General features: G+C 41.9%; 1 protein-coding gene across 7 annotated transcripts in view; it reads left to right on the top strand.

The window, feature by feature from the left end:
* fcho2 (FCH and mu domain containing endocytic adaptor 2) overlaps window positions 1–27,421 on the top strand; it is a 58,390-nt gene that overhangs the window by 8,139 nt on the left and 22,830 nt on the right. For 6 of the 7 annotated variants that reach the window (XM_070552459.1, XM_070552460.1, XM_054744586.2 and 3 more), the window contains exons 2-12: window positions 2,889–2,980; window positions 9,068–9,142; window positions 9,228–9,369; window positions 12,791–12,943; window positions 13,090–13,194; window positions 14,031–14,129; window positions 19,969–20,065; window positions 23,987–24,031; window positions 25,534–25,603; window positions 25,687–25,708; window positions 25,865–25,921. In XM_070552459.1, coding sequence (XP_070408560.1) covers window positions 2,889–2,980; window positions 9,068–9,142; window positions 9,228–9,369; window positions 12,791–12,943; window positions 13,090–13,194; window positions 14,031–14,129; window positions 19,969–20,065; window positions 23,987–24,031; window positions 25,534–25,603; window positions 25,687–25,708; window positions 25,865–25,921 — 957 coding nt within the window. The remainder of the gene's footprint in view (window positions 1–2,888; window positions 2,981–9,067; window positions 9,143–9,227; window positions 9,370–12,790; window positions 12,944–13,089; window positions 13,195–14,030; window positions 14,130–19,968; window positions 20,066–23,986; window positions 24,032–25,533; window positions 25,604–25,686; window positions 25,709–25,864; window positions 25,922–27,421) is intronic. The other variant, XM_054744582.2, reaches the window with a different exon arrangement.

Below are 27,421 nucleotides of genomic sequence, written 5' to 3'. Positions count from 1 at the left end.
AGAATCTGATGGTCGCAGAATACAGTACAACACCTGCTTGCGACACAGTCATCGAGGAACAGAACCAACTCCAAACCAAACCGAACCTCCGCCCACTCGCTTCTTGCCCCTCTATTTTGTACACTAGCATGTTTTATGGTGAGAAACAAGGTAGTTTTTAGCTTTTTTGGTTTATTCTTAACTTTCATCATTCCAACAGGAATGGAACCAGACTCAAAACCACAGGTGTCAAACTCCGGTCCTCAAGGGCAGCGATCCCACGTGTTTTGGTGTCAGCACACCTGATTTCAATCAGCAGGTGATTAACAGGCTTCTGGAGAGCTTGTTGAGCTACTGCACAGGTGAATCAACTGTGTTGGAACAGGGAAACATCAAAAACGCGCAGGATACCGGGGGCACCCCTGCTCTAAACAGAACATGTAAAACAACTCCTCAAATGACATTTCTAAACAGAATGGATTGTTCCATCTGTGACACCAGGCAGCGCCACTAGCTTCCTGTTTGGTTCTTCTGCTGAGAACGAGCGTCTCGTGTACAGAGGGTGTTTCTGCAGCGAGGTGAGGGATGTACAGAGGAGCAGTATGATGGATGGCTTATGAGCCAGTCAAATAGCTAGGGGGCCAGCACTGGATTGGATTACTTTTTTGGGATTTAGCATTTCAGAGGTGATTAAAATTTTCAATTTTTTGACAAAACATTTAATTTATTGGTTGCCATTGGCATACGAGGAGAAGCATGTTCCAGAAAAATAACTCTCAGGCTAGCTTTTCCCTAAATTGAACAAACAACCAAATGAAGGTCACTCCTAGATTTCCTCACAGGAAGGTTTTAAATTAAACCTAACCTGAAAGTTTAGATTTCAGGTCACAGGGCAGGGTCAGAACTTGAAGTAATGAGTAATTTTTTTTCTCTCCCAAAACCATTGAAGCATTTATTATCAGCACAAAGCCACACTATCTCAGCCTGGAGAAACACGGACACCCATCAGCAGTCTGCACAAGATGTTTCACACCCATTCTCATTGATTTGTAGGTTTAGAAATCAACTTGCAGCTTGATATTAGACAGGTGGAAAATACGAAATGCAAAGATGAAACGTCACCCATGTGACTGTAGATGTATTTCTCATCTGTAACTTATGCCGCTGCCATCAGAAATGGACATAATGTCATCATGAAGGGCATGAATCTTACATTATTGCTGACTAATAATTATTTAGAACTGTTATTTTACCAGGGTGGATTATACTACAAGCAACTGAAATGATTTGAAAATCAAGAATCGGGTGCACAAAATTGAATTTATTGTGGATTTTCTTCCTTCTACACATACAAAATTGTCCTGTGTCCATCATGGGCTGTAAGTCAAAGGTTTATCTGTTCACAGAAGACAAGGAAGAAAGAAAGTACACAGTAAATTCACCACAGAAGCTGCATGGTTTTTATACTCCAACGGTGGTTTAAAGATGTAGTTGACTAATAAAATATTTTTTTTATGATTATTTAATCGGCCACTGAGTTTTTCATGCAGGCTGAACATGAAAATAATCTCCTACACCTATTTCCTGCATTAGCTTCTGATAGAAAATACAGTGATCCCTCGTTTATCGCGGTAGATGCGTTCCAGACCTGGCCGCGATAGGTGAAAATCCGCGAAGTAGGGACACCATATTTACAGTACAGTACTATATTGAATTATCGTATGATCACATTCTCTTTTTGTGGGTAAAACTCAAGAAAACATTTTTTACTTGGTTTTTTATAGTTTTATTACAAAAAGTGCATTTTATGATGAAATTGATGAAAAAAACAGGAATTTCTTGATATTTCGCATAGAAAAATACCACGAATCAGTGAAAAATACCGCAAATCGGCAAAATTCCCTTGAATAAGGCTCCAAAGAAAAAATCCACGAAGTCGTGAATCCACGATAAACGAACCGCGAAGTAGCGAGGGATCACTGTAGATGGTGAAATTCCAGTATTGGAAAATCGTCACAGATCTACGTCACACTTTTAATTAGCATTCATGGACTCACTGACTTTGACTCACAACAGGGAAGACTATTGTTGTTTTAAAGCTCACAAACATTTCAGAAATATACATTTCAGTTTTTTTAAATGTTATCCATAATTTTATTTAAACATGCATTTTTTAGGTTATTCACCTGTGTTGCTGTGTTAAAAAAACTATGAAGATAAAAACTTTTTTAAAATAGTGAGCAGCAGAAACATATTCTGATTATTTGTTTACTCATTAATTGTAATATTTTTATTTTTATTTACAATTATGTCTTGAATAAACAAGATCAGTATATGGTTTGACTGAACATTAATATGATTTATTAACACTGGCTTATCCTGGGGGGCCAGCAATTTTCTAGGGGTGGCCATGGCCACCCCTGGCCACCCCTTGGGGGCACCCTTGGGGCAAGCAAAGCCTGGCGAGCCGCCAGGCTTATAAAGCGCTGGGGGAAACTCTGCTATAATAACAAATATAAATGAATGCAGACAAATAACAAGGTCACTTGTTAGGATTTATTTTAGCATTTAGAACATTTTCCCTAAGCCTAAACCCAACCATTCCTTCACATGAATTACTCCATAAAACGTTTGCATTTTTAAAGCGCCGGTGCAACCGGAAACCGTAACCTAGAGCACGGTTGCCACAAACAGACGATTCTAGCCCTGAACTGGCTCACTGCTCCGTCGGAGACATGGCCAAGATGGGTATGATCAGTCAGAGGATTTTACAAATGCAGCTAGCGGCTATGCAGACCATGAAAATGCTGATGATAGAAAACATCTTTATGGTAATGATCTTATAATGCGTCTGTCTCGTATTGTCAGGAATTTTAATGTGCATGCTTCTTTGTGTCTCTGATGCGCAGGGAGAAAAAAACAATGGCTTCGATGTGTTGTATCATAATATGAAGCATGGGCAAATTTCCACCAAGGAGCTGTCAGACTTCATTAGAGAAAGGTAAGACAGGCAGTTTTATTTGGTAGTAGATCTGTTACCCTGCATGGTTTATGACTGAAACAGTAGAACAGAGTCAAAGCTGCTTTCCTCTGTAAAGAGCACGTTCACAGAGAAAACGTTTTTTACTTGTTGCTTTTGAATATGATCGGTCTCTCTGAGATTCACATGCAGGCTAAATGTGAGAAGCCTGACAATTACACGTCACTGAAAATGAGCATTAATGGACTCATCAATCTCGGCACATGACCAAGAAAGGCTGTTGTTGATTTGGTGTCCAGGAAAAGCTAACCGTTAGCATTAGCAACTCTTTCAGGTTTACGTCATTTGTGGAGGTAAAATATCAACTTTGAAGAGCAAAGTCAGTAGTAGAGTTGTGTTGCTGTTAGCCAATCAGAGGTGAGATGTCCAAAATCGGGAAATAATATTGAGTAAGTCTCCAAATCCTGCTGTCTTCCGCTCCCCTCTCCTCTGGCTTACTTCTAGTTCCTGAAACAGGAGCGCCAGAGGTTCTTCCCCACAGAGAAGGACGCACAAGGCATTCATTTAGGGACCACAGCTCAAGTGAACTTGGTCTTAAACACCTGGACGTGCTGTTTGTCTGTGTTAACACTTGAGTGGAATTCACCCCTCATGCATGCACCTGGGTTTGTCCAGCATGTCTGTGGTTTGTTTAGATTCTTCTGCCTTAACTGCAGTCGGTCCTGTTCGACACCTGTAGTTTCAGTTTCAGGTATCGTTTTTTTAAAAACACAAACTCCTAGCTGAGCGTGCCAGAAACCACTTAGAACTGGCCAGTTTTCCACAGGTGCACATGTTGAGCCATACGGGATATTATTTTTTATGTAACAAGATTTTTGCTCAAAAGGCCTCAAGTTGTTTTCATCATTGATAAAATATCTGGTTTTTAACCCTCTGGAGGCAGGTGTGGCAGATTTGCAACGTTAAAACCTACCTACCTGGTTACTCCACATACGTATTTCATGAGCATTTTTAAACTCAGAAGTACCCCTGAAGGACTTAGTTGTTCGTCCTTTTATCAAAACTTATTTTGAGCCCGAGCGGGTTAAACACACAACAAAAAAGACTGATCCAGGGGCCTGATTTTCTCTTAAAAAGGGAACTGGCCGGGAAATACAGCCTTGTTAGTGCAGGTATACATTAGTGTTAGCACACAAACTTAACCTCTTTGTCAGACGGGCTTAACAGTAAGCCCTACTGAAACCTGCATTTTGCTGCTCACCATCATGTGTCTGCAGCTCAAAAATACCGTAATGACAGCTTCTGTTTGAATCCTTCTCACCTTCTTAGAGATTACCTCCACTGTGGGAAAGATGTGTGTTTATAACCTGCCACATGATATATGGTCTACCGCTGGAATTCAGCTGAGGAGACATCGGTCCGTCTGCCTTTGATGAACGCGCTCAGTCACCTAGACCCGTTCTGCTTTCATAAAAACTCCTTAAACAACACTGATCAGGAGTTGAGACTATGTTTTTAAAACCTTTTTATGTGCACTTCTTGGTATTATTCCATAGAAAAATGTTCATAGTACTTTACATAGAACTACTTTAATGTAATGTGCAGTTATTTATATTGCTCTCTAGTGCTTGGTTCAGTGAGGGCAAATCAGAGTTATGCAAACCCCATCTTTATCTATTAATCAGACATTGATTATTTTCCTCACAAATTTCTTTATTTCTTCTGAACTTAATGCTTTATTATTCCAAACTGTAAAATAAGAACAAAATATCTTTTTTGTGGAAATAAAAAATGATCTTTATGAAGATAAAATGTTTTTTGAAGACATTTTAAGTTGCAGTCCTAATAGCTTTTTCCTGTAAAAATTGCCTTGTGGCTCCCTCTTGTGGCCTAAAAAGACCATTGCACTATCTAACAGTTTTGCTTTTCTGTCAGTAAAACCCTTTTCCCTAAAAACACGAGACAAAAACTGCTTTCCCCAAATATTTATAAAAATAGGTAAATAACTAATTAATAAATGAATTAAAAACACATGCATTGTTTTGTTCTCAGGTTTTTCCTTTATCCTGAGTAAACATGGCCGACATGATCTGCCAAGAGACCACATTATTCGTTAAATCCTAATCAATCAATCAGATTTATTTATATATATAGCGCCTACCACCACCATATCGGAGGCCCAAGGTGCTGAGCAGGACATAACAACAAGGATAAAAACGGCATAGTAGATAAAAGAGAGAAAATTTGATTTAAAAAAATTAATAAATAGAAAAGTCAAAGTAATTAAAAACCCTACAGTACAAAAGGTAAAAATACAAAAGCCAGGGTCAGCGATGTTGGAGGAAATCATCTGATTGATTGGTTGACAATAGTCATGTTTTATGTTGGATCAGCACAGTAAATTACTCGTCGTCTTCGTCGTCTTCCTCCGCTTATCCGGGTCCGGGTCGCGGGGGCAGCATCCCAACTAGGGAGCTCCAGATCGTCCTCTCACCGGCCAGCTCCTCTGGCAGGACCCCAAGGCGTTCCCGGACCAGATTGGAGATGTAACCTCTCCAACGTGTCCTAGGTCAAACCTGGGGCCTCCATGCGGCAGGACATGCTCGAAACACCTCCCCAGGGAGGCCTCCAGGAGGCATCCTAACCAGATGCCCAAACCACCTCAACTGACTCCTTTCGATCTGGAGGAGCAGCAGTTCTACTCCGAGTCCCTCCCGAATGTCCGAGCTCCTCATCCTATCTCTAAGGCTGAGCCCGGCCACCCTACGGAGAAAACCCATTTCGGTCGCTTATGTCGACAAAGGGCAGCCCTGGCGGAGTCCAACCGCGATCTCGTTCTTTCTGTCATTACCCAAAGCTCATGACCATAGGTGAGGCTTGGGACGTAGATCGACCGGTAAATCGAGAGCCTGCTTTCTGGCTCAGCTCCCTCTTCACCACGACAGATCGGCTCAGTGTCCGCATCACTGCAGACGCCGAACCAATCCGCCTGTCGATCTCCCGATCCCTCCTACCCTCACTAGTGAACAAGACCCAAAGATACCTAAACTCCTCCACTTGAGGTAGGACCTCTCTCCCGACCCGGAGTTGGCAAGCCACCCTTTTCCGGTCGAGAACCATGGTCTCAGGTTTGGAGGAGCTGATCCTCATCCCAGCCGCTTCACACTCGGCCGCGAACCTACCCAGCAAGAGCTGAAGATCAGAGCTGGATGAAGCTAGGAGGACCACATCATCCGCAAAAAAGCAGAGACGAGATTCTCCTGCCACCAAACTCGACACACTCCACACCACGGCTGTGCCTAGAAATTCTGTCCATAAAGATTTTGAACAGAACCGGTGACAAAGGGCAGCCCTGGTGGAGTCCAACCCTCACCGGGAACAGGTCCAACTTACTACCAGCTATGCGGACCAAACTCACGCTCCTCTGGTAAAGGGACTGAATGGCTCTTAACAGAAAGCCACCCACCCCATACTCCTGGAGCGTCCCCCACAGGGTGCCCCTGGGGACACGGTCATAAGCCTTCTCCAAATCCACAAAACACATGTGGATTGGTTGGGCAAACTCCCATGCCCACTCCATCACCCTTGCAAGGGTATAGAGCTGGTCCACAGTTCCACGGCCAGGATGAAAAACACCTTGCTCCTCCTCAATCTGAGATTCAACTATCGATCGGACCCTCCTCTCCAGTACCTTGGAGTAAACCTTTCCAGGGAGGCTGAGGAATGTGATCCCCCTATAGTTGGAACACACCCTCAGGTCACCCTTCTTAAAGATGGGGACCACCACCCCGGTCTGCTACTCCACAGGTACTGCCCCCGATGACCACGCAATGTTGCAGAGACGTGTCAACCACAACAGCCCTACAACATCCATAGCCTTGAGATACCCAGGACGAATCTCATCCACCCCCGGGGCTCCGCCGCTGTGTAGTTGTTTGACTACCTCAGCAACTTCTGCCCCCGAGATTGGACAGTCCATCCCCAGGTCTGCCGGCTCTGGTTCCTCCTCAGAATGCGCTTAGGTGGGATTGAGGAGCTCCTCAAAGTATTCCTTCCACTGTCCGACTATAGCCCCAGTTGACGTCAGCAGCTCGCCATCCCCACTGTAGACAGTGTGAGCGAGTTGCTGCCTCCCTCGCCTGAGGCGCCGGACAGTTTGCCAGAACCTCTTTGGAGCCGATCGATAGTCTTTCTCATTGGCCTCACCAAACTCCTCCCACGTACAAGATTTTGCCTCGGCAACTGCCACTGCTGCACCCCGCTTGGCTATCCGGTACCTGTCTGCTGCCTCCGGAGTCCCACAGACCAGCCACACCCTGTAGGGGTCCTTCTTCAGCCTGACGGCTCCCCGAACCTCTGGTGTCCACCAGCGGGTACGGGGGTTGCCACCACGACTGGCACCGGCCACCTTGCGACCACAGCTAGCAACAGCCGCCTCAACAATCGCAGAGTGGAACAAGGCCCACTCGGACTCAATGTCCCCCACTGCTCTCGGGACGCGGTCAAAGCTCTGCCGGAGGTGGGAGTTGAAGACCGTCTTAACAGGTTCTTCTGCCAGGCGTTCCCAGCAAACCCTCACTATGCGTTTGGGTCTGCCAGGTCTACACGGCATCTTCCCCTGCCATCTGATCCAACTCACCACCAGGTGGTGATCAGTTGACAGCTCCGTTCCTCTCTTCACTCGGGTGTCCAAAACATACGGCCGCAGGTCAGATGATACGACTACAAAGTCTATCATCGACCTGCGACCTAGGCTGCCCTGGTACCAAGTGTACCGATGGGCATCCTTTTGTTCGAACATGGTGTTCGTTATGGCCAAACTGCGGCTTGCACAGAAGTCCAATAACGAAACACCACTCGACACACAGTAAATTACTAATGCGTAAAATCAATGATCATGAATAATAAGAGCAACTAGCCAGTATTAAGTTTTAAACATTTAAAACGATGACTTTAGCTTAGAAAAGTAATTGTCATTAGGAATGTCCCGATACAACTTTTTCATTTCCGATACCACACCGATATCGCAGCCTTCGGTATTGAACGATACCGATACAAATCCGATAAGATATCAGCACAAATCATACATACTTTTACTTATTTCATAGTGTGTAATGTATAAAAGTCTTGATCAAGTGATATCACTCAAACAGAAAACAAAAGCCAGCAACAGTAAGTATAAAAAACTCACCAGTTTTTTAGTAACCTTTGGTTGAATAAATGTGAACGGCTGAGGTTAGGGACATAAGGAAAAAACACAATATTGTTCACTGACCAGCTGCTACAAGTTCAGTGTCTAAAGTTTCAATTTCACACACACATTTGTGATCCTGCTTCAAATGAGGTTGGACGTATTAATCTTCCCCGGTTTGAGTCTTTTTCAGACTTTAACAAAAACCACAGCCACACGGCCAACATTGTTCCTTGCTACTTTGCTAGCACACACTGTTTTGATCACGGGGACGTTGATGCTGGATCTGGGCGCTGATGGACAGAGTTGCTGGAATGGAATTTAAAGCAGAACATACTGCTAATATTGGAGAATTTTGATGCAGTTCGATATAATCCGATACAGTGTTTTGGGGCCGATATCAATATCTGGACATCCCTAATTGTCATGGATTTGCTCCACTTTCCACCAGAAACTCAGACTTTTGGTTTTTGTGCAATCCTGCTAACAGAGAATTTAACAAAAATCAGCAGTTAAAACCTTTGCCTCTGTTCATGCTAAAGAGAGAAAATGTTCCAGTGTCCTTGTCAGAAAACATCTGACTGGGGTGATGATCTTTACTCTTATTTATGCTTTTTTGGGGATTTTTACTTTAGTTCTCCTCCACAACAAGATCAACACAATAAAGTCTTAAATAAAACATTCTACTGATCTTGGAGGAGGTTAAAGATGGATAGGTGTGTGGTTGAATGACCACGGTTGACCTGTTTCCCCCGTCTGACCTTGTTCCTGTGATGTGACTGCAGAGACAGGATGGCTGAAAAAAACATGGATGATTCAAACTTTACCTCGCAGATTCAGCCTGTCACTATGGTGGAGAATAAAAAGGGACATTAAGGGACACTGTGGAGTCAAACATTGCTTCCTCTTCTCTCTAGGAGTACCATAGAAGAGTCCTACGCTCGGTCGATGACCAAACTTGCCAAATCAGCTGGAAACTTCTCTCAGCTTGGGTGAGTTCGAACCTTTTCAACCCTTTAGAAGAAAACAGCCCTAACAACGAGAGTATTAACATTTTCATGCCACCCTTGCTCTCAGGACATTTGCTCCAATGTGGGACATATTCAAGAGTTCAACAGAGAAGCTTGCTGGTTGTCACTTAGAGCTGGTGAGGAAACTACAAGAACTTATAAAAGAAGTACAGAAGTATGTGGAAGAGCAGGCCAAAGCACACAAGAAGGTAAGGACGTGCACATCTGTTTAAATACCTTTGTATTTAAAGGGACTCTAAGGAAGTTTGACAGCCAAAACATGTATAGAAATAATAAATGTCTTCTTCATGCATTCTCTTGCAATGCCCTGGTCCTGTAGAATGAGCCCTGGCATTTTTACTGTGATTGCCTGTTTTTCTGTAAAATGACAGAAAAAGAGAGATGCTCGGGTTGAGCAGGCTGCTTCATGCTCAGGCATCGCCCGTAGCATTTGCTATCCGTAGATTTAGCAGCAGAGAGAGAGGCAGTGGCAACTCAGCGACTTTGTCGCTGTTCCTAACGCCTAGTGATGAACCTAGCTACATTTATGAGGACCCTTAGCTACTTTCTGTAGAACTTTCTTCTAGATATTTACTGCAGATTAGCAACAAAATAGCCATTTTCGCTCCGAACCGTTCTTTGGTTTGACGTTGTTTCAGCTGTCATCAAGGATATAAATGTTACAGATACTGTGAATGTTACTAGAGTGTAGCTAACCTTGTAAGATGTCTGACTCTCATGCAGAAGTCCTGGGTTCGATTCTGGATGTGAACATAGTTTATTTAGAGTTTCTTTTTTACATTAATGGTATTTTTTTACAGTAAGATGCCCAAATTTTTATTTGAGACTCGCCAAACGGCATTGAATTCACAGATAGAAAAAGATGTGGGTTCAACTTTCATTTTGGAACAATTTTTCAAGCAAGGGAAGGGAATGATCTGAGCATGCAGGAGGACTGACCCATCTTAAACCTTTGTCGGCTGTGCTGAAGAGAAAGGTACAGAACCAAATAATGTAATTAATTAGCTGCACGTTCTCCTGTCCTCCGCCCCCCCCCCCACCCCCACCCACACACACACACACGACTGTCTCAGCTGTTTTTTTTTTCCGTTAAGGAGTGTGCACGTACAGCATGCGTGCCTCGTACACTAGCCTACTATTGAAGCTGCCGTTATGCTTTTGGCCTGAAGGGGCAGTCGCGAGCATAAAAATTCAAAAGTCCGTCAAGTCCCTTTAAGTTAAAGCAGGAAATCCAGTTCCAGACTAATTATTTTCTATGAGTAGGGTCTATACTAACATAAATCTGTCTTCAACATGCATCAGTAATGCATGCTTTTATTTTAGAGGTTGTGACCTTGTTTTTGCACTTTGTGGTTGACTTGGTAAACAGCTTTGTGTTGTTGAGTTTGTCGGAGCACAGCACACTCAGTACACCGTGTTTCTGGCTTTGCAATAAGACCGCTGCAGAGCCCTTTCCTGGCATTCTGTTAAAATGTAAACACAAAGTTTATGGGAATGAGTTTGACCTTTGATCACTGACCAACTGCACACTCGTAGGTGACGGCCTGTTCACAAACCTTGTTGTTATAACAAGAACTTCACATAGATCTTCTGTCTCTTTCACCACTGACATCAGCCGGTTCTGAAACATCATTGTAAATTAGATGCCACCAGCATGTGCATGCGGGTCAATTTAGTGTTCTGGTCACCAGTTTAGTCTCATTTTTTTACCTGATAACTTAAAGGTCTCATTCACTGTTTTTTAATAAATCTGCTGTGGTCTCTACTGTGAATGATGCCATGTTGGTCGTTTGGGGAAAATGCTCTGGTGCTCCTGTTTCAGGAGGTAGAAGTATGTCAGAGGAGTCGGGGGGCAGAGAACGGCCGGGTCTAATAATATTCATTAAAACCAAATGTCTAGTCTCTGATTGGCTAATAGCAACAAAAGTCAGTCGTTAACAAAAGTCAGAACACTGTAAAAATGCAACATTAATGTTTTATCTTCACAAATAAAGTCTGGACGTGTCAGAGTTGCTAATGCTAATGGTTAGCTTCTATTCGCCTAAACACACTCTGCTCTCTCCTGGCCACAAAAGGAATACAGCCTCCCAAGGTCACAGGCCAGGGTGGGCGTGCCCTTCCTAAATGAATACTAAAATTCCCTGTAACATAGAAGAAACTGGCTTTTTCTGACGGGATGGTTTTCCAGTCTATTTCCTTTCTGCAAGTGATGGGAGAGTTTCACGTTCAGCAAGAGTTTACAATTCAGAGTGACTTCTTCTTCCTCCCCCTTATTTTTCACTTAGAAGACTGTTGATGATTGCATTTTGCATGAATGATGAATGAAACTGCTGAGTGAGAAAATAAAATTAACAATTAACTGATTGTATTTCAAAAAGAACAAGAGCGTGAAAACCTGCCTGTTTCATTCAAATCAGCATGGTCCTAGTGATCCCTGCCAATGAGCAAGGCAGCAGGAGGTGGTTGTACTCTGAAACAGACTTTACATAGAAGCGTTAAATATGATTGTTTAGTTGTGCAGTCCAAATGTTTTTGTTTTTTCTTGTTTTGTGATATCAGTTAGAGCCGTGTGCAGAACTATCTTTAAATCCCGCTTCCACTGACGTTTCTGTCCATCATCTCTCCAGCACTACCCTCCACCTGCAGGCCCATTCATTAATACGATCAATTAGGCCCATATGCACAGCTTGTTTTGTTTCTGGTAAACACTCTTTTCCATATATGGGATTCTTCATCCTTTTCTGCAGTTTTATCCTCTAGTCTTAACCCTTTGATGCATAATGGTCACTACAGTGGACAAGTACTCAAAATTGTTATTTATTTGTTTTTGCTATTAAGCACAGCTGTTGAAGACTTTATTGCATTTGAGCCCCTCCATTTGGACTTCAGTAAGCCAAGCAAACAAATTTCATGTTCAGATTGCACGCTGTCCACTGAGGTGGACATGTAATAAATTATTTGTAAATTATAAAGTTTTACAAAAAATATTTGTTGAAATTTGTTTCATTCACACCTAAAGACGAATGAAAAAAATTGTTAAAAAAATCATGGTTGAAGATTTCATAATTCATGCATCAAAGGGTTAATTTGATAACCAGTCCCAATCATCCGACTGACCATCTCGGGACCTGCAATCTATTTTTAGCCGCCCGCTCCCTCAGCACCTGTTGAATCCAGTCCCAAGGCAGCGCTCTAGTATCAGTTTATATTTTTTGTCTGAAGCTAGAGAACACAAAGCCAATTAGAAGCTCAACCATGCTGCCAAGGTTGTGTTTGTGCTCGTTATTGTGACTGTTTCTCTCTGAAACGTCCGCTCTCTCTGCTTTATTTCTCCTTTTGTAACCTGCTGCTGTGTGCTTTGTGTTTAGACATTCAAAGTTGTAAAAAACATTCAAATAAATAAAACGAGAGATGTCTGCATCTTACCATAATGGTGTCGTAGCCAAGAGGCCTTGAAGGTAACTGTTCGCCGATGTTAAATGGCCTGTGTGGACCTCGCTCTGGTATCAGTGACTTTTACAAACAATTAACAAAGATGTTTCAGGACAAGTGTTGTCACACTTCGGGGGGTGGGGGGAGAGTTGCACTAATTGTTTGGTTATCTTTCAGACGAAAGAGGAAGTAGCACCAACCCTGGAAGCCGTCCAGAACATACAGTCCATCTCCCAGGCACTCCAGAAGTCTAAGGAGATCTACAATGCCAAAACGGTGGAGCAGGAGCGCCTCCGCAAAGAGGGGGCCACCCAGAGAGATGTGGACAAGGTGGGAGGTCACACGCTTATGCAAACACTTGAGCTCATAAGGCATGATTGAAGTGTGTCACACAGAAACTTTAAGCCTGCCCTGATTTTTCTGTTGATGCAGAAAGATGTGCAGCCTTTGAAAGTCATTTATCCGTTTGTTCACAGGCTGGAGTGAAAGCCAAAAAAGCCACGGAGACCTACAAGTCCTACGTGGAGAAATACGCCACAGCCAAGTCTGAGTTTGAACAGAAGATGGCAGAAACTGCGCAGGTATTAGACATCTTAGCTGGTGTTTTGTTCTCTCACAAGCTCTGCGTATTGTCTGCCCTTTGTAGCGCACAACACTTCATTGTGCAATCGTCCGCTGCACGCCTGTTCCATGTTTTGTGGCCTGCATCGTCTCCAGATTGTGTTTTTTCCTCCATAATGAGATCATTGTGGAAAATAAAGCACTGATTGGATCCATGTGAAGGGCTGATTAGATAAACTCTAAATTAAAATCAGATCGGAAGGATTTGGTCTCTACATCCTCCTGTAGCCGCAGCAGCTCCGTCACTGAAGCTGGTTCCAGTTAAAACCTGGAGATTCTTGCGGTGCAGCCCTGCTTCCCCTGGATCCCCGTGCACGGCTCATCTCCCACCACACATGTGGGCGTATATTATAAACACAGAACACATGTGCTGTCTGACATCACTGCAGCTCCTACATGTGTGTTTTCTTTGTCAGTGTGTGTGTGTTTTCTAACCGGTAGAAGGCAGAAGTATGTGGCTGATCTTCTCTAATCTCACGCTATGATTTTTCCACTTTACGTGTATTTAAAATTTTTCTTTTATCGTCCCAAAAGCCTTGTGCACTTCAGCTTACATCCAGAATATCAATACCAGCGTGATTTGGCCTCAGACCACCCAAACAGTCATGCATGAAGTCACAGTGTAATGAAGACGATGATCCCTTGGCTTCATTTAGCTTCTTATTTTTGTTTTCTTGTCAGTTTTATGAGACAGAAATCATGATTTGAATTTGTCAGCAGGCAGTTAATTTGGTTATGAGTGCCTGCTGTGTTGCTTCACCTCACTGAAACCACAAGTATCATAAATCTGTTACAGAAATTCCAAGACATAGAAGAAAACCACGTCCTCCAAATGAAAGAGATCATTCGGTCGTACTCGCAGTCGGTGGAGGAAACGCACATTCAGATAGGGGAGGTGAGTGCACGTGTCCTCTCAGACACACCTGCATGTAGAATCACTGAAAAACAGGAAGTGATATGTCCATCTCTTTTGCTTAGCTGCTAAAACTGATTAATACCTCTGAGTGAGTAATAAGCCCTTTTTATAAGACACACCATGACGGCAAATCAGCGTAATATTACCGCAATGGTATGTCTATAAAGCATCGACATATAAATATTGGACAATGGGTTTCCATAGGCTCCAATAACGTTTTTGAGGAGAAATGGGAGGTGGCCACCACCGCCATTTTGACCGTGTCACAGGTTCCGTCAAGCCCAGACAATTCCACAAAAGGGAAGAGAGGAGGAGCTGAGAGTGGGGTTGTAAGGCTGGGATCAACTGACGACACCCGGTTGAACTAGCTACAAGCTAACTTGAAGCTAACCCACAGCTAACGCGGAGGTGGGAGCCGTGGCAAATCCCGTTTTGCAAACGCTATGGTCCTGTAAAAACAGCTCTAGAGGCACATTCTGACCTCTTAACTATGGTCATAGTTTTTGAAAAAGTGTATTTAGGTTTGAGAAAACTGCATCTAGTTGTAAAATCTTAAAAGTAGCATTCAAATACTACACTAGTCATTATTCAGCTTGTGTGTATTCATCCATATGTAGCAGCAATGCTGCTCTATTTGTCTCACTACCTGCAGAGGGCGGCATTGTTTCATCAAAGGAAAAGGAAAACCCCGTCTAGCTTCCCTTTGGTAGCAAACTGTGAAAAATGTTGGGCATCAGTCGTGCTGCTCCTCCCTCTGAGCTGTAGATGCTGCATGTTGCTCGACCACATTCAACTCTGACTGAAGACGGGTGGTTAGTCTGCAGACCGGAGGGTCTTTATCTGTTGATGAAATAATCATTTAATGGCAGATAGGAAGTTGGGAGTGTCATCTCAAAGAGTAGGCTGCAGGATGCAGAGAGCAGCTGCTCAACTGTATTAATGGACTCCGTGGTGTGCACTGTTGCACACACACACACACATAGGCACACACACACACACACACACACACACACACACACACACACACACACACACACACACACACACATACCTAAAATCATTAGGATATACTTGTACTTAAAATAAAATATTCAAATGCTTTGTAAGTTGCTTTTACACACGTGCACTTTGAAATCTAAGTAAATATAATTAAAATGATTGCATTTATTGTTGTATTGTAAATGTTCTTACAGTTTTAGATTTTTGAGTAGTGTTTAAATTTTATTTTTCAAGACAGTTTTTATTTGAACCAATGAATTACTAACTAACTCTTATATCTTAACACTTGACCACCAATACCCACCCTCAGGCGGCCCTTTATGGGTCAGCATGCTGCTCACTGATTGGTTGCTGTTCTACAGTTGTCTCTTGGATCTCAAATTCAAAACTGAAGTACAGAAATTTACTTAAGATTTAACACTAGAGGAAATTAACCCTTCAGATTCTATGATCACAGGTTTTTGGTGGTTAAATGCAGTTTTGCTTAGTGGAAAGGGGGGGAATGATAATGTTTATGGTTATCTGACAGAACTTAACAACTTGGCATAATGAACTGAACACAGCTGTTTACTTCGTGAAGTGCCTTCTTAATCTGTGAATTATTTAAAGGGGCCCTAGAAAACAAAACCAAGTTGTTGTTGAACATAGACAGCTTGGTGTATCTAATGTAACAAACTCCGACCTGCTTTCCTTTGTCAGTAATGTTGTAACGGCCATGCAGAAACGGTCCGATCTGAGAACATCTGGTTTAACTCATCATAAGCATAGACACACCCACATCACCACCCACTTCTGTGTTGGCAAAATAGAAATGTTGGTTGTGGTAATGCTAACTGCAAATGATGCTAGTCTGAGCTACTGCTAGCATCCCCGTTGGACAAGAGGGAAACGACAAAGAAAAATGTCGGAGCACACATGAAACATTCTAAGATGCACTTGGAATATCCACATTTTGAATGAATGCCAGATAGGTCCGTAGCTGAATGTCAGAGTCATAGGGGTAAACTGACCAGTCAGCATGCAACTGTTTATGAATCTATCTAGCATTTAGCGGTGGGCGATATGGAAAAACTATCATACCACGATATTGTTTTTGCAAAATCACGATAACGATTTATTTCTATTTTGACAATTCAGACATTTTGAAAGTTATTTACCATTAAAATACATACATTTAAAATCAAACCCCTTCACATAAAATAGGATAAAAGATTCTTAAAATTCCATTATCTTTCTCTCTCAAATGTGCCACGAGTACTTTCATTTCATCATATACTTACAATTGATGTAAAATAATGAGAGGTGGCTCATATCCTATCATCCACAATAATATCAGTAATTATTTCTTGTTCAGAGAGAGAAAATCCATCATGTTAAGCTAAATTCATAATGCATCCTCGTGTTATACATTCTCTAGTCAGGATGACACTCTATTACACTCACTACTTGTCCCTCACTGCTCTCCGTAGGTGTTTCCTGATTACGTGGGGGAGGGGTTTGGCATCAACAACGTTCCGGTTGGCAGCCACAGTGAAAAGGCTCACTAAAACACACACAAACATCTCCAAATAATAAAAGTCACAAAGCTAAATGCGAATTTTAGAGCAGAACATTGACTCCGATGTTCCCTGATTGAGCAGTGAGAACACACTTAATGACCTCTTAGAGACGGAGCAAGCTAGTGGCTAATGCTAGCATCTAGTCACTATAATTAAGTATGGTGTGCTTCTTCAAAGATTCATAATCGTTTATGTCCGCATCTTAATGCATCGACCGTTAGATTATTTTCCTCAGCTCCACCGAGCACCCCAGCTAAATAAACCAACACACTGCCTTAAACGTGCTCTCGGCGTGTCTTTCGGGCCGAAAGAAGCAGAATAGTAAATAACGTGACTCCAGAAATAATGGCACAGATGATGGCACGCAAATAGTCGGTTCTACGATCTCTGAGCTTTGGTAGATCATCATTACTTTATAATCCTTTATGGTCTTATATCGTCAGATCGCACGGCCCTACTGGCATTCATTCAAAGTTTGGATATTCCAAGTACATCCTGGAAGGTTACATGTGTGCACGTCCTGGCTGAATGGCCGGGACTTTAAGGGATGTGTCTGGCCATTTATTAGGGCTCCTGGGCCATTTTGAGCCCCAACAAATTTTTTTATGTTATATAGAGGCTCAAAGAACAGTTTCCAATTGTAAAGCTAAGTTGTTCTACAACCACTGTATTACAAGTACTTCATAATAAAACAGTGATGTGTTGTTGAGCAAATCACAACAAATATGCTCCCCAAATGAATAATTATTTCTGTTTGAAGTCCACTTGCATTAGAATTATAAGTGATTAAAACAGCAACATGCCGGTTTACACCTAAATGCTTTGCAGGGGGAAAAAAAGGTTAAAGTGACTTCATGTTTTCTTGCCTCTTCTAAGAAGATGTTTCGATTCTCTCACTGTAAGAGGACTTCTGACAAGCTTCCCGCCTGGTCCCAATATTCTACCACAGACAAGTGATCTCAGATGGAACCAAACCAAGAGCTCGTATATTTTTGTAGAAGGTGCCCACCATTTAGGGTCTTAACTGTGCGCTGCGGTAAAGATAAACCCACACTCTTAAGGTGTGTGTGTGTGTGTGTGTGTGTGTGTGTGTGTGTGTGTGTGTGTGTGTGTGTGTGTGTGTGTGTGTGTGTGTGTGTGTGTGTGTGTGTTGATGACACTAGCGACCTCCATCATGGCAGCAGCACCTGGTCAATTGTGAGTATTGCTCTGAGCACACTTTTTCACCGCGACAACCCTTCTGCCCCCCCCTTCGACCACACACACACACACACACACCCATCCTCTCTTGCCAGACAGGGAGTAGATGGTTAATGTGCTCCACCTTGCTTCTGGGGCCTGGGGTGGGGGTGTAGTGACACATGTGTGTGTACAAGCGTATAGGTTTGATAGTGAAGCCGCTCAGCGCTTACAATAGCACGCACGTCTAAATGGTGGCACAATCAGCCTCTGTTCTCTCGTCTTCATGCAGGTACATGACACCCCCTGCTCCCCCTCAACAAACACAAAAGAACATTAAAAACACTAATCTCCTTTTCCTTCTGCCCAGAGGGTGCCAGCAACACATATCTTCTCTGAGTCGGGACTCGCCGTTTAAGTTCAGTTCGTCTCCACCTGCCAGAGTAAACAAAGTAAATAGGAACACCTACAACAAGATCTGCAGTAAATATAAATGATGCTACTTCCTTCGGTCTATGCTGTCTGCATTTACTGTAACTACAAATAAATCCCAATACAACCCCTATACTCTGGCTTTTTTTCAAGATATTTTTAAAGATTTAAACATTACTGCATGATAAACATATTTTATAACAGAAAACAGCAATGCAGAGTATTATTTTCTATTTAGAAGCAAAAATGCACTGATGATAGACTATTGCTTTAATTTAGTTGATTTTTAGCTTGGCTTTAAACGAACTGAAATATGAAACAACAGTGGAAATGTGTTCATACTTAATGCTGTTGTTGCTGTTTCCAAAACATCTCAGTTCCTAAAAACTCCAAACTCATATATGGTGTCAGATGTTAAGACCTTTACCTGTTGAAGGTAGCCCCGCCTGTTTGTTGGCAGAATAACTAACAAAACCACAGTTGGATTTAGTAAAACTCCCAGAATCACAATTATAAGGCATATCACTATAATTGATTAACTTAATGAGCCAAAGCAGTAAAAGATGGCTACCACAGCCAATTTATCTTAAAAATCAGAATAATTTTCTCTCATTTTTACTTATATTGAGCTAAAAGTTGGTGCACACTCCAAGTCTAACTGGTTGTTTGAGATCTGTTGACAGATTGTGCTAACATGATTTATACATTTTGACCAAAACACTTAAATCATTTTGTGTCGAGAAATGAGTTATGAGTTTAAAATTCTGGCCTGTTTTCCTTCTTCATGTTTTTTTGTCTAATATTAGTGATTTGAATGCCAACACACCAATGTCGGTACCACATTACGTTAACACTCCCCTCATTAAAGACTAATAAATAATCTATAGATATGTTATTATTCATCTATAAACACTTTAAATCATTAATACATGTTTATTATGCATTAATTAAGGGTGAGAAAGAGACAAAACAGAGCCAAATATTTCATCTAGAGTTGCTACAATAAACATTTGTAACAAAGTTAATACCTTGTCAACAAAAACTGAATTTGTAAAATAAATAAATAAATAAATAAATAAACATTTGAGAATGTGCTATTGCACTTTAAATTTAAATAGAGCTTGACTGTAAACTGGTTCCAGATAGTTTTAGTTAAAGCCCCAATGACTGTCTATATTAAATGCTAAATAACAGCTTGGTTCTACTTTTATGAATATTTATTGAAATAAGTAGTTTAATGTTTTACTCTTGACATCATGGCTCCCTTTGATAGTTGTGAATATTTATAACGCAGTGATAAATCACAGTAATACATTAAATGCTTATTTTACACACAAGGTAGTAACTTGTAAGACAGATTTGGCTCACTATTTGGTCAAGTTTTGACTTGTTCTTAACGTTAATTAATGCATTAAAAAGTGTCTTTAGTGCTTCAGGCAGACTCGCAGACAACAGTAGGTGTTATTTGCATCAGCCGGTACGCTTTCATGGAATGAAAGCATTTAATCTGCCTTTGCTCTAGTTGAAAATGTCTCAAGTGAGAGCTAAGGAGCAAACAGATCAGTCATCTGCTAAATGTGTGAATCAGTGAAGTCAACAGATGAGGTGTTTAGAGTTATAAAGTTCTTTTTCCCCATCTCTCCCCGAAGGTCCACAGCGAGTTTGTGAGAAACATCGAGAACACGTCGCTGGAGAGTTTAATACAGAAATTGGCCGAGAGCAAAGGAACGGGCAAAGAGGGGCCAGGTAAGCCGCCAGAGGCGTGTGTTTGTGTCAACAAGGCCTGACTTAGGCTTTCTGAAAGTTCTTGCCTTTTATAGAGAGAGCTGGTGGAGGCGGGATACAAAGAGGAAGTTAGAAGTAAGGGTGGGCCATCAGAGGCAATCATTGTAAGCTGCTGTAAGTTTAGGCCGGCTTGGCATTCCATAAGCATGTGACACACGTGGAGGGCTTTGCTGTGCTTGCAGACTAAGCAGGCATAACCAACTTTCTGAGGGGGTCAGAGCTCAACAATGACTCTTGTGTAAACTTTGTCATGCCGCAGTAAGCAAGGGAGCACTCCAACCCCGCATCAGTTAGTTATCACTTACTTTTTCCAAAGCTCTTTATGCAGTGCTCCTGGTCTAATACCAGTCGGACGTGCGTGTGACCAGTCAGCCCTGTCGTAAACATGACCTCTCGGGTCCCCGAGCTTGTGCTAAGTTACGTCAGTTGACGGGCACAGAGGGTTCACCTCTGCTGTGCTTGTGTGTACACAGATGGCGACCCCTGTGTCCAAACGCTCCGTCCAGCAAGCAGTGGCCTTCATTTGTTTGGACAGCAGAATTAATTGAAGTTGAAAAAAAATCGGTCTGAAAATTCCTCTTCCTATCAAGCTGTTCATTAGGGTCTGCACAGCAGCTCCGGCGCTGTCAGAAAAATAACCCCTCTTCCCCTTGATATGAGAGAGGGAGAGAGAGAGGGAGAGTGAAAGAGAGGTGGTGGTGGTGGTGGGGGGGGGGGTACTGTTCAACAATATCCAGCTGAGCTGTCAACTGGCGGTCAGCCAGACACGCAACCCCCCCCCCCCCCCCAAGAGCCATGTGAAGCATATGCATTCTTTTTAAAAAAGCATTTTGCGTGTGTGCGTGCTTCCCTCACAGAGAGTAGAAGGAAAAGAACCATCTTCCTCCTTATAAACACCGTCGTCTGTCTGTTTGGGATGTTTAAACAGTTCCTAATGTCGGGCCAGGTTTTGGTAATATGCCTGTGTGCTGTTTGGACATTTTTGTGCAGTTGCTGTGCATAAATATTGTCAGATACAATCACAGGATGCTGGCGGAAAACAGTTCCCGTGCCGCCTCAGTCTTTATGTAAATTCTCCAGTTGTTCCTCCACTTCTGGGATTTTTCTGTTTTTTTTCCTGATCCCTCTGTTTGACTGCACCTGCAACTCATGCAGGAACATGGGTGAAGTAAGTACAACCACTACAAATACTTGTTTTATATCCAAACAGTACCTGGGAGGGGGGTTGATGCTGAATGGGCGCTCTGTTGTGAGGATGTGGTGGTATTGTGCTGCAGAATAGACAGGTCATTTGTGTACTTGGTCCACTTTACTTGGCGTGACGCATGCCTCTCGTGACTCGCTGCTCCCTGAGCTTCACTCAGCGCTGCACACGCCAGACAATGCGTCAATTCTGCTCCCGACCGACGTGCTCTGGGGAGAGCACATAGAGCCGCTGCTGATGCTGTGTGCTTTCTTGAGTTAAAATATCATTAGCTTTGTTGTTTTTAGGTCAAGTCGTGTTAGTGGATCAGGAATATCGCCAGAGGGTCCTGCCCCCATCTTCTGTGTCACTCCCCTGCTTGTCTTCCTGTTTAGCATCTCTGTTAAAAAGCCACCAGTATCTGGTCAGAATAGCAAAAACAAGCTCTGCATTTTAGCGTCATTTATCTATTTAACTTTAACATCAGTAAAGAAAGAAAGAAGGCAAAGTCCTGACTGATGTGAACCCACATTGCATGCTGTTCTCTTAGTCTGTGTGCTTTTTGTGCCTCCACCCTTTGGAAATCCTCAGTAAGTGTCTCCGATGTGACATGTGAAGCATGGCGGTGGAAGAGCTGCGTCTTGGGGGTAAACTCGCATAATTGATGAGCAGCAAATCAAGTGGAGACCAAGTTTTTGTTGGCAGTTTTCTCATCGTGTGATTAATGCATTTGAATAAGCAAAAGAAATATTATTTCTCTTTTTATATTTGCTGACATCAGTTCATGACTGGTTGCGCTTCAAGGGATATTGTGGCCATGATATGTTGTTAGTGTGGCTGTGATTACGTTTGTTTACACAGAGCTTACCCAAAAAAGAAGGCGAAAAGAGGTTTAGTTGTTTTTAAGCCGAAGGAGCAGATTAGTCCGTGTGCCTTTAAAGGTATTGGCCAGACTCTGCATTAAAATTGTAGAAATGTAGTATAACTACACTTTACCGTCTATATAAATATGAACTGGGTTCAGATTTTCATTTAGTTAAGGACTTTTGTCATAAATCATTACATAAAATCCAAATCCTCGCTTCCAGACAGTGAAGAACTGTGTTCCGCATACGTCACTCCAGCACGTAAAACAAGGTAGCTGCTGTTGCTGCTATTGTGAATAACTGTATTTTGTTTACCTTCATGCTCTTGATTATTACGGAAAATTGCGTTTACAGCTGCAGCAAAAGGTGTGAGCCATGAGTCCGTGTCCTACACACATTTTTAAATAACAGGTCTGATCTAAAATATTAACCTACATCTATAAATCCATCTGGAACCGCACCACTACTTCTGGACTCCAGACGAGTCCCGTTAGCATGACTGCAGCAACACTGCTAACCGTGTTAGCTCCGGTAAGGAAAAAACAAGTCATTTGGGAAAGCTACGACACACACGCAGATATAATCTAAAAGATGATCACCATATTTCAACAACAGATCCTCCTGGGACCGAGAACCTCCGTGCCATCCTGGATTAGTGCAAACGACCAGCCGAGCTAGCGAGTTAACTCCATCGTCAGGAAGATTTGTTCTGGTAAATTATTGGTTAAATATTTTCTGGAGTTTTATCAACATATACACACAGCGGTAAAACTGGCAGCACATTATTTTATTTATCTGTAGATTATTGAATTGTATTGAGGCAGATGATGGAGCTAAGACCAGCTGAGAACTCGCCAGTGTAGAGCTCCCGGTGGAGCCCAGAAATGAAAAATAAAATATAAAAGTAAACAAACTGTACCGATTTTGGTTCTGAAGATGAACAGAATCCTCCCCAGTGTTCAAATCGGGTCGCATATCTTCTGAGTCAAACGGTCTAAAACATGTCTGCACCTCTGGTAGTGATATCCAGCTAGAGGGGTCGGAGTTTGGTTGAACTTCTCTGGTAATGCAATATCCGTTATCGTCGCCGTATCCCAGGGAAAAAACAGATCTGACCAACTAGCAGAGGCTTCAGAAGCTACATCTGATTGATGACACGTTGTTCTCTGCTATAACGCTAACGCAGAAACACCGGAGTCCGGCGTTGTTTACTACAGCTGTTACAGCAGAGCTCCTTGTGAAACAGCTGCACAGGACTTAGACCGGAAGCTGGTCTCTGTTTTTCCCGCTCCAGTCACAAACATCAGATTTTCTTTAAATTCCAGCCGTGAAAATCCAAAAACCTTTTTCATCTGAGGCTTTAATACTTTTTTACGCATGCCATTCAAAGGAATTTTGCCTGTGGCCAATATCTTTAAACCTTTTTTTTTTTATGACCATAGCCGTTTTTGTTTGATTATGATGGGGTAGCTTTAGGTGTGCACCATTTAGATTTCATATCACAATGTCAAACCTACTACTGAGATTTTGGAATTATTCTATAGTTGCAGTGGTTGTGTGTGTCTGCGAGGAGTGTTGTGGAGTGTTTTGTGTCACCAGGAGGGACTGCCACATCCCTGTGAGGGCCACCAGACACACAGTTGACTCCTGCTATTGACCCTGTCTGCCTTGTGAGATCAGCCGAGCCCTGTTTGTGTACACATCCTGCTCAGCACGCCATGCTGCATGTTGTGTTTGGACTGTCCGAATGTTGCGTGATGCACATTCAGTTCTGCCAAGTAGTGGGTCTTTGACCATTTCCATGAACCTAAATGTTGTTTTTTGTCTTATTAGGACCCATTGACTTTGAGGAGTGCAACACAGCCATTGCAACAGAAGGTGCGTCTTTATGCAATGTTTAAAGGGGTGTGAATTGTGTTTCTGTGTCATAAATATTATTATCGTACCTGTTCTAAACAGCTTACAAATTGCCTTCTGTTTGTACAAATAGAGTTAAAGTAGAGTTTCCCCCATCTCAGGAATTATACATGTCTTTTTTCAAACTCTGTAAAAGTGATAGTCTTGCCCAGTACTGTGATATAATGTAGACAATAAGTTTTTTTTTTTTTTTTGCTAAACCCGCCTCCCGTCCTATGGAGCTACATGCAATTTGAACTGGCTGCCGTTCAGCATTAGCCAATAGCGTTAGAGAATCACTTACGTGCAGCAGTCATTCACAGAGGGTGTACACGTTATTCTATAAGTAAGTAGACCCATAAAGAGTCGACTAAATGTCTTATTAACAAATAAGTCTAAAAAAATATTGTATATATATATATGTGTGTGTGTATGTATATATATATATATGATTAAACAGCACAACATGAGAAAAATAATCATATAACAATGTTTTTTAGCTCTTATGCCCAGCTAGAGGTGTGCGATCACGAACAACAGGCGTTGCTTTCCACTGTGATCCAGGAAGTGGTGAGAGGGGCTTAAAGCTAACATTTGGAGAATTTATTGATCTGATGGCACCATCTAGAGGCTGACTAATGTATTGCACCGTAAGCTGCTGTTTTCACATATCACAGTACAGTGTAAGACTGTCGCTTTTACAGATTTGTAAAGAAATTATACATAAATCCTGACAACTATGGATTGTAGCTTTAAGGTGTGATAAATGCTTCACCTGTAGATGGCGCCCTCTGAGAAAGAACTATAAACTTGTGCTTTAATGTTCTACAGGTCTGGTGAGCAAATCTGGATGCTGTGCTGAATAAAATAAACTTCACAGCAGTGACATTATTTTATTAACCCCTCCAGTATTGTTTTACAGTTATTTACATTATTTTACATGTGGGAATATCACTATTAGAAGTACTGTAAAAATGCACCCTTTGACCAAAAGTGTAGAGAATGACCCAAATATTGAGTGTCACCATTTTCTGTCTCAGCGTTTCTGTTTGTAACAAAAAATTTTTTTGTCATTTTCTAAACCAGCTAGAGTACAGCTAGGGGCCGAGTCCTCTAGCATGCTTTTTTAACATTTCCCACAGAAATATCCTTGTAACGAGAGCTTGGTGGCAAATGAAACGTTTGTAAGGTGCCGTCTGCTGGGACATGTAGGACATGAGTTCAGTTCTGCAGGACGTGCTCACCATGGCTCCTAAAGGAGGGGGTTTAAGAAGCAATTTATGAGAGTTTAAAAAAAGAATATTTTTTACACAAATACTAAATTATGAAACAAAATTCCCTTTAAAAATATACTTTTAGTGGCATTTCACTAAATTAAAGCAACACAGTGAATGAATAAGAGATGATTTAGCTGTTTTATTGTACTTTTTAGAGCCTGATGTTTGAAAAGTTTTCTTTGGTTTTTTTTTTTTTTTTGCTTTAAGGTGCCAAACCCAGAAAGCGAAAACCGTTTGGCATTCCAGGCCGCAGGAAAGATAAAGACACGGACTCCACGTGAGTGAGGATCCCACAGCACATTCAGGTTCTTTCATTTGTGAGACGACTTCTCACGTCCATGCGGTTGTTTTGCCTTTCAGGGAGTCCACAGAGGTTGAAGCTGTGAGTATACCGCTCCTCCCAACAGATATTCCTGATCTTTAGTTTTTATTCCTGTTTCACGTCAGCTCACTCAGGAAGGGAACCAGATTCTTGCTCATTCATTCATTCATTCATTTGTTCATTCATTCATACATTCATTTCTCTGTGTGCTTGTAGAACACTGCCAACGGTGCTCCCCCAGGATATTATGGCTCTATAGACATCCAGAATGCTGTAAGCAAGCTAATAACCCTACTCCTCACCACACACTTACTCCTACTAAACATTCATAACATTTTCATGCAAGATTATTTTGGAAAAATAGTTTTTGTTACAGCAAAAGTACAAGTATTTCTGTATGTTTAAATTTTTAGGGTTAGGGTTGCTGAAAAACAAGGAAGTAATCGTTACTTTTTTTGATAAATAGATTAGAAACATTGTGATTTAGCAATTGAAGGTATAATTCAGGATTAATGACTTAGTCTCCAAGAGATTATAACAAATTTAGGTCTGAAATCAGTTAAAACTCTTCATTTGGAATGAAAAGTTTTTTACAGAAGCAGGAAGATCTGTATAAGGAGAATAAACAAGTATTAGTTGTATTATTTTTTAAATATTTGATTACTTTAAAGGTGAATCATCAAGGGGAAAATTGTTTCTAGATGTGTCTTTTTTTAAATAAATGTCACAATAGTTTATTAAATATGTTATAAACTATTTATAAAAAGTAGTTGTAGTTATTTTGGGATTTCCGTATTTTGTGGGCTGTGTTTGATGAATTTGTGTCACCCGTCAGCATAAGAGGGACCGATGCTGACGGCAGAAAGAAGTCTTCTCAAACATGCCGGCCTCTTTTCTGAAGGAGTTCTGTGAGTCTGTGAGGTTTCTTAGAAATCAGAATCTGTGGTAAAAACTTTATTGAACTTTATTTAGGAATTTCCAGTCAGCTGGATCAGGAAGTTTATGATGGAAGACACGGTCCTTCAGCACAGATGTAGATTATGGTCAAAAACAGGCTCTCCACCTGCCTCTCTGCCTTTTCTCTTTACAGCCGAGTGTTTTATCTGTAGTGTTGGAGGAAAACAACTAAAAGGAGACATCAGGGTCTGCAGCAGGGGAGCACACCACGATCAAAGGAAAATCCACATAAAACTTAGTTGTTGCTAAATAAAACTCACATAAACAGATTTTCTTGTTCTGTTTTCCATTTTAGCAGAAGGAAACTCTGACAGTTACATCTAGTTTGACCTGTGTTGAGGACACAGTTTTAATGAGTAACGCATCTCTACAAAACACCTGTTAGAGGTGATGGAGTCTGTCTCTAAACATATTCAAATGTCGAATCAAACAGTGTGAGAATTCCTCAGTAAAGGACTGTTTCAGCACTGGTTCTGAGTCATCAGCTTGTGATTCTGTTTGTCTATATATATCTCACCAACTCAGGAGGGGTCCCCCATAAAATAAGCGGCCATGTTTCAGTTGTGTTAGTGTCATTCTACAGGGCTTAATGGATAAAAAAGAATCGAGTACAAGTACACACGTGGTGTAATTTCACTTAAATGTGTTTCCTAAGGGCTGCGCAGTGGCGCAGTGGTTAGAGCTGTTGCCTTGCAGCGAGAAGGTCCTGGGTTCGCTTCCAGGTCTGGGATCTTTCTGCAGGGAGTTAGCATGTTCTCCCTGTGCATGCGTGGGTTCTCTCCGGGTACTCCGGCTTCCTCCCACAGTCCAAAAACA

Source organism: Nothobranchius furzeri, chromosome 6 (genome assembly GCF_043380555.1).
Source record: "Nothobranchius furzeri strain GRZ-AD chromosome 6, NfurGRZ-RIMD1, whole genome shotgun sequence".
NCBI lineage: Eukaryota > Metazoa > Chordata > Actinopteri > Cyprinodontiformes > Nothobranchiidae > Nothobranchius > Nothobranchius furzeri.
Note: the sequence above shows the minus strand (reverse complement) of the source record. Positions and strands in the feature narration are given on the sequence as shown.